This window comes from Cibotium barometz, chromosome 11 (genome assembly GCF_041138505.1).
Source record: "Cibotium barometz isolate CiBa-2024 chromosome 11, ASM4113850v1, whole genome shotgun sequence".
Taxonomy (NCBI): Eukaryota; Viridiplantae; Streptophyta; class Polypodiopsida; order Cyatheales; family Cibotiaceae; genus Cibotium; species Cibotium barometz.
Genome location: NC_141056.1, coordinates 22,211,231 through 22,218,104, shown reverse-complemented (window position 1 = coordinate 22,218,104; position 6,874 = coordinate 22,211,231). Strand labels below are relative to the sequence as shown.

Sequence of the window (6,874 nt, the reverse complement as noted above, 5' to 3'; positions counted from 1 at the left end):
AACTGCAAGAGTAAAGAAAGCCTTTTTCACTCCTACAAACACTAAAGTGGCTCATTTTATGGTAATAGTTGCAGAATTCCCTTGGCCAGGGAAACAGGTAACTTTCAATAAGAATGTTAGGTCACGAATTCTACTGAGATGACATTTTAAGTGACAGATGCCACTAAAATGAAGATGCATGTAATACATGCTTATACAACAATTTGAGAATTTTAGTTTACTGCATAGTAAATGAAAGAAAATTCATTTAGCAGAAAGCTAACAGAGTATTGTCTTGCCTCTAGAAGAACCACAGAAGAAACCACTAGATACAAGAATACAGCAGTCCTCGTTAAAAGGCCAACAAAATTTTGAAAACTCTACGAGTAACAAATCACCACAAAATTACCCCACTCTCTCTCCACAAACAAGCACAATGAATCTAGTAGCCTGTCGAGCTAAAATTCATGTCTAGGACGAATCTTAACAAAAACTTACGGCCTGCCCCAACGATCTCCAAAAGCTCGTGTGCGTGGGGGGCCATCTGCCCTCCCACCAGCACCACCACGAGGCCCGTCATAAACATCCCTAGGCTCTCTACCTGCAGGGGGTTCATACCGCCCACCACCTGTAGTTGCAGCAGGGCCATCACCACTGCCTCGAGGAGGCTCATATCTGGATCTAGGCGGCATATACTTGTCACCACTCCCGCTTTGAAGACCAGGTCTCTCTGTAGTTGAGCGTTGATCACTCTTTCCCCAATGATCATCATCATCCTTCGCACGAACCCTGAAAGGTGCTGGCCTCTTATCCTCTGAAGCTGCAGGAGGCAAACGATCATCACTCCTTGAGCTGGTCCACCTGTCAACAGCTGGTTCCCTATCGGCGGTGACTGCAGCAGCACCATCGCCAGCAAGTTTCTTGCGCAGAGATGATGGAACAAACTTGCTTGGCTTTGGCTCCTCAAACCTTGCTGCCATTGCTTGCTTGGCCAATCTATCACGCTCCTCGAGCTCCAATTCTCTCTGCCTTTGCTTGGCGGCTATCTCATCCAACTTCGCCTTCTTTTCAGCCTCCTCTTTGCGCTTGGTTTCCTCCTCTGAAACATTACACAGAAAACAGTCAAAAAAAAAAAAAGAGGGCCAACCAACAAAAACTCAATACAATACAACAAACCACTGCAAGACCGATATGGTTTGGCACACCTAATCTCTTCCTCGCTGCTTCTTCTTCCCTTAGCTTCACCAATCGAACCTCCTCCTGCCTACGGTAATACTCCATCTTTCTTCTGCGTTCACGTTCCTGAACACGAATCTGCTTCAATTCCGCAACCCTCTCGTCCCTCTCCCTTTTCAACTTGACGAACTCATCCTTGCGACGGCTCATTACCTGGGCCTGAAATACGTTCTGCGCCAAGGCATCCAAAAAAAAAGTCTCAGGAGCATGAGCTTTGCTGTGTCATGAAGCGAAGCAGCTTACAAGTTACTTTATAGGCAGCCAACAAAGGCTACTTACCTTATCGTCCAGCATTCGAAGGAGCCTGTTTTTCTCAGCCAAGTCTGATACATGTTGCTGCTTGCTTTGCTCAACTGTGAGCTGCAGACAATAGAGATGGTTTTTAGACAACCTCTGTCTAGTAAAATATCACCAACAGTAGAGTCAAACAACAATATGCTTGTGATAGGAACCAGACCTGTTGCTGCTGCTCATAAAAGATTGCATCATCTTCAAGACGCTTTTGATATCCGGCTTCAATCAAAGGAGCCTCTTCCTCTCTTTTTGCCCTCTCCAAATGGTCCATTGTTTTAGCAAGCTTTTGCAGTTTCCTTTCGAATTCGTGCCTCTCTCTTTGCTGTTCATTTAAGGCTTCTTCCATGAGGCTTTGCTTTGTAACCTTCACATCCTACAGCAAACATCACCCATCAAGATGTACACATGGAATGAGAAATAAATGGTTGTTCAGCAAGAAAAAGAATGCTCCAAAGGGTCATGAGATGACTTACTCCATCTACGGCTGCCTTCTTCCCTTTCTTCCCCTTCTTCCTCTCTGCTTCTGCAAGCAACATCCTTGCCTCCTCTAGTTCTTTCTCCTCTATCTCCTTTCTAATACGTGCCTCTTCGCGTTTAGCAGATTCCGCTGCGAGGCGTTTTTGTTCTGCCTCCTCTGATAGCTTTTGCTGCTTTTGCCTCTTAGACTCCTCCTCACGTTCCTTAAATAAAAGAGAGAGAAACACACAGTCACTTGAGCTCTTAGAAGATAACAAGTTGAGCCAAACAACCCAAATGGGTATCATGGTTGCCATACCATTTCAAGCATGAGCCTCTCTTGTTCTTCCTTCCTCCTCTCGATAAGGACCTTACGAGCAAGAAGCTTTTTGTGCTCCTTTTCAACCGCTGCAGACAAAGCTGGGAATGACAGAGCCTGCTTTGAAGCTTTCTCAGGCAAAGGAGGATTGATTAGGCTAATGGCCTTATTCAGTCGCTTGGCAAGAATGGTAAGATGGTTTCTTATCTTATCTGACTCCAAATCCTGCACTCAAGATGTCAAAAGGGGGAGTCATAAATGCAAAAGACGTGACATGCTAGGTAAGCTTGGTTCATCCTAGTAACCTAGCAAAAGTAAGATTTCTAGCTGCACAATGAGCAAAAACAGCCCACCTGACTGCCAAATTGGACTATGCCTTTCAAATGATCGATCTTTGCTTGCACAAAGTTGTATTTCACAGCATCAACGGCATATTTTTCTACAACAGAGAAGTCAAAAAAGGGAATCATCTTCATGAGAGTTTCAATCTTCATTGTCTGGTATACTTGAGACACCTGCAACATACAAAGGCCAGACCATCATCAGGAATAGGAGAAACTCTAATACAGCATTAAACAGGAGTGCCGTCAGAGTGTTACCTGCTGCAATACCCTCAATGTGGTAAGTGTCTCTAAGGCCGGAACATACTGCTCCAGCAGTACTTCCGGAACAGGGGACGCAGACGACAGCTTGTCACTGGTTTTAGACAGTCTAGAAAGTAAAGGCTGAACCTTAGCAGCAAGCTCCAATGGGTGAAATTCGGTCTCCAACAAACTGTAGATATCCTTCACTTCCGAAGATACATACGTCATAACACCCTTGGCTACCTAAAGAAATCCAAGCAGTGCCTCTTAGTAGCTGCAAAAGGGGATGCATGCCACACAATTTCAAGATCTATAAACAAAATATAACCACAACAAAGGGTCAAAGTAGAACTCACAAGCTCTGAGAGTAGGGCCGCACGCGAGAGCTGTTTTTAAAAAAAACAAGAGTCATAAAGAGAGCAGTATCAGTAAACGCAAGGAAAGGTGCTGTATCCTTCAGCCAAAGAATTATCCCAAAGTTTAAAAAGTCAGGTTAAGCACTTACAACTTCTCTGGTATCCTTCTTGGGGTCCAGGGTAAAACCTAGAAGATTGGCCATACGCACATTCCTGTCTTTCTCCATTTCAAGTTCGAGATGAGAAGCCCCGTGCTTATGGTCGTAAGGTAACACTGAGATTGTTGCCAGCAACACTGACGACGCCATCAATTGTAAGTCTTTCTGTGTCAAATTCTTGTTGTAACTCTTTTGTAAGTTGTAGAGCTTGTACCATGCGTAAGCATGAAACAAGTTACTGTTCGAGACCCAAAATATCTTTGTCAGCTTTGCATAGTAGATAGCCATCATCTGAGGTTTTGGGCTCTTTTTCACCATTGTCATAAGGCCATGAATGTCCTCAACCGAGCGAAAAGCTTCCTGGACACCACACATTAGCACAATCACACAATGAAGAAAGAACTATACAAGTTCTAAGGCTGGATACGCCACCAACCCAGCTGCCCGTCATTGAGGATGGAGGGATAATCTTGTCCTTACAATACCTGGCCCGCTGTCGCGTGGTCAGGGAGGGTAACATATCCAGCCTCAAAAAAAAAATGCACAAAATATTCTGGGGATAACGTACCTGCCATAGCTCTAATTCGGTTGCCACCTTCAGCTGCTCAAACCGTGTATCGAGGTAAAGCTGCAGGCTCTCAGGCAAGGTCAGGTCAGGCCTGTCCCTTTGATCCCTGTACTTGTTCAGGTTGATCAGGTGATTGCGGAGAATCTCGCAGAGTCTGCGAAACTCTGTGGTCCGTTTGTACTGAAGACAAAACTGAAAAGCTCGATGTGCAGTCATCTGCATAAACATTCAACTCACACCAAACATAATCAAAAACAGCCTCTCAGTTCCCACTTTATAACACATGAAACATGACACAAAGATTGCATAACCTGATAGAACCTTACCGCATATAATGCCTCCAGCTTGGAGTTGTTTCGGAGTATCTCTAGCACTGTTCGATACGTCTCCCATAGGAACTTGAACCATGGGGTGACTAACTCTCTGTCTGACCGTTCCTTTCCTTTTTCACCACTAACATAGCTGAGCATCAAATCTTCCGGTCTCTTTTCAGCCTCGAGATCCTCTACATCCAGAGTAACCTCTGCTGTTGCTTGGGCCTGTGCCTTTTCTGCTCTCTCACTGGACAGCTGCAGAAAATGCTTGATAACCTCTTCCAAAGAGGAAACATTTACTTGCTGGCACACGATTCGGTACTGAATGAGCCCATCTTTGGCAAACCTTCCTTTCCTCATGTCCACACATAGTTCGATATACTTGAACATGATTCTCTCCAGTGTCTTTTGCCATGCTCTGTAACGTTTTGAGGTGATGAGGTCATGCAAGGCTTGTAGGGCCGCTTGCTTCTGCCCAACATTCATAAGCTCTGCAGAAAATGCGTTAAACAGTTACATGTGCTCACACTAACCATGCATCAAAATTGCTCATGAAAACAAAAAGCTTAAGTAAATTTGCAGTAGTATATGAAATGGCTACTCTCTCTCTCCCCCAATTCCATCTTTCCAGGGAAACTAAGGATGTGATCAAGGGGTTACATCTCCACTTTCTACTTATCCATCTGTTGTGATGGCATTCATTCGATTACTTAATGACATCACGGACAGCTTTGCTCTGATCTGATATGCAGGCCAGCTGACCAATAGCCTTTCTGTTGGGGATTCTGATTTATAAAGAGGACAACAAATTTCTTCTCACCATGAGCTTCCAGGGTTTGCTTGCATCTACCAATAACCACTCCTACAACTGTATCTCTGGCACTTTTCAAAAGAAAAAAGGCCCTTGCTGATTCTAAGCTACTAGTATTTGCATCTTCTTCGTCAGAGACAGCCAACCGCTGCAGTTCTCAAGTTTTCTCGAGGCAGATGCTCTACTGTGCCATCTGCGTAGATGCTTTGCCAATCGGTGTGCAGATCGGAAAACAAGCTATGAAGTGAGGTTTCCATCCAGGGGGAGAAACCACAGAATGGGCAGAAGAAAACCCTAAAGGCAAAAAACACAGTGGAACCATCAGCACAGAGCACAGAAACCCTACCTTCGGCGCGCTTGAGAGCATTCTCGGGCTTGGCAAAGGTCGCCATGTTGAACCAACGCAGGGGGCGGCGATCTGCAGGCGAAGGTGAGAGTAGCTTGCGGGATAAGCTGGGAGGCCAGGTCTGTGTGCTGTGTGCGAAGGAGCGCAAAGCTAGAGCGAGAAAGAGAGGAGGGTTTCGTTGTGTAATCTATAGAAAAATCCCTAGACGGTCCCTTCAACCTTGTGCTTTCTTGCCGGCGCGTGACCCATCCCTTCCCTCATTATCTTCATAGATGATCAACGATCTCCGTTAAATCAAGATTTATGAATATTATAATGGCATTTGGGTAAATCCATCACACAAGAAGAAGATTCGAGAAAACGTGGTTAATAAAGAAATTCATATCAAGATTTAAAAAATTACAGCACATCAGTTGCTTTGATGGGCGTTATGAAGAAGGGCCTGTGGTGCTTTGAGAGCAACTCCCTATTGAGACTGAGTCTCGAGTGATGCAAGAATCAAGAAAGTGTTTGTGGGTTGATATAGAAGGTACGCACGACCCCTTGTAACAAAATCACACTTTGTGTATGCTTTGACTCCATGTATTGAAACATCTCACAATTGAAGAGTTGGCGCACTTCCTCTCTAAATTTTATTGTATCCAAGAACTCTTTTCTTCTAATCGATAAAACAACCAACAGGGGTTAACGACAAGCAATAACCAACAAAACAAAAAAAATTGAAGACTCAACTATAGGTCCATCATAGACTCCTCCACTCTCACTTGCGGGGTTACATTTGGCATTATCAAACACTAACTTGCATTCCCCTATGGTGTATGACTTGTAATGCTTAGGTGCTGGGCGCAAATCAGACTCATTTTCCTTTCCTTCGTCTTCAACCTTAGCCTTAGCCTCTCGTTCCTTCTGTGTGAGCTCACGATTTTGTTTCCTTCTGGCGGAGAGACTCAATTTTGGTTCAGCATAGACTTTCATCAAAGGTAGATATAATGTTATTGCTTGTGTCGAGACTATCAGGTAGTACTTGTGTAGTCCTGGCTTGGGACTCGTTTTGGGCGTTCTGAGTTGTTTGGGCTACTAAAATTGTTGTTGTGTCACTTGAAAAGTCTCTTCTTCCTTTTCTCTAGCAGCCTAGATTAGTGCCTCTACTACCTGCACTTCTTCTAATGTTCTACCATCAGGCATAAGCACTTGTGCAGGGGATGGTTCGATGGTGGTCATAGTTGCAACAGGTGCAACAAGAGCTGTATGGACAAGGATATTAACGTGAACACTCCCTTGTAACGCCACCCTAGGTGTCTCTCTGAACTTTATCTCAACTCCTTCATCATGTGGTCTGTATGTTGTAATATTTGGTTCAGAGGTAGCAGTTGAGGCTGAACCTCTAAGGTAGCTAGCTACATGGTTAAAAAGACTGGTGAGGCCTGGTTAGGGTTCTCACTTCTTGGGACTA

The 6,874-nt window shown here is 44.5% G+C and overlaps 1 protein-coding gene across 1 annotated transcript; it reads right to left on the bottom strand.

The window, feature by feature from the left end:
• Window positions 1-202: 202 nt before the first annotated feature.
• On the bottom strand, window positions 203-5,684 carry EIF3A (eukaryotic translation initiation factor 3A). Its single transcript, XM_086804973.1, has 13 exons — window positions 5,422-5,684; window positions 4,277-4,755; window positions 3,951-4,166; window positions 3,374-3,742; window positions 3,225-3,254; window positions 2,884-3,111; window positions 2,638-2,799; window positions 2,285-2,509; window positions 1,983-2,189; window positions 1,673-1,882; window positions 1,495-1,575; window positions 1,185-1,386; window positions 203-1,078 (listed from the first exon to the last, which is right to left on the bottom strand). Exons 1-13 carry the CDS (start codon window positions 5,465-5,467, stop codon window positions 474-476), a joined length of 3,060 nt encoding a protein of 1,019 aa, XP_086661099.1. The 5' UTR covers window positions 5,468-5,684; the 3' UTR covers window positions 203-473.
• Between the last annotated feature and the right edge of the window lie 1,190 nt (window positions 5,685-6,874).

What these genes read in the sequence shown, in the direction of transcription:
- EIF3A (XM_086804973.1), bottom strand. Translation starts at nt 5,467, where the DNA reads ATGGCGACCTTTGCCAAGCCCGAGAATGCTCTCAAGCGCGCCGAAG. An exon ending in TGCTCTCAAGCGCGCCGAAG is followed by an intron (nt 4,756 to 5,421) that starts GTAGGGTTTCTG and finishes CATTTTCTGCAG; the next exon opens with AGCTTATGAATGTTGGGCAG. An exon ending in TTCGAATGCTGGACGATAAG is followed by an intron (nt 1,387 to 1,494) that starts GTAAGTAGCCTT and finishes GCCTTGGCGCAG; the next exon opens with AACGTATTTCAGGCCCAGGT.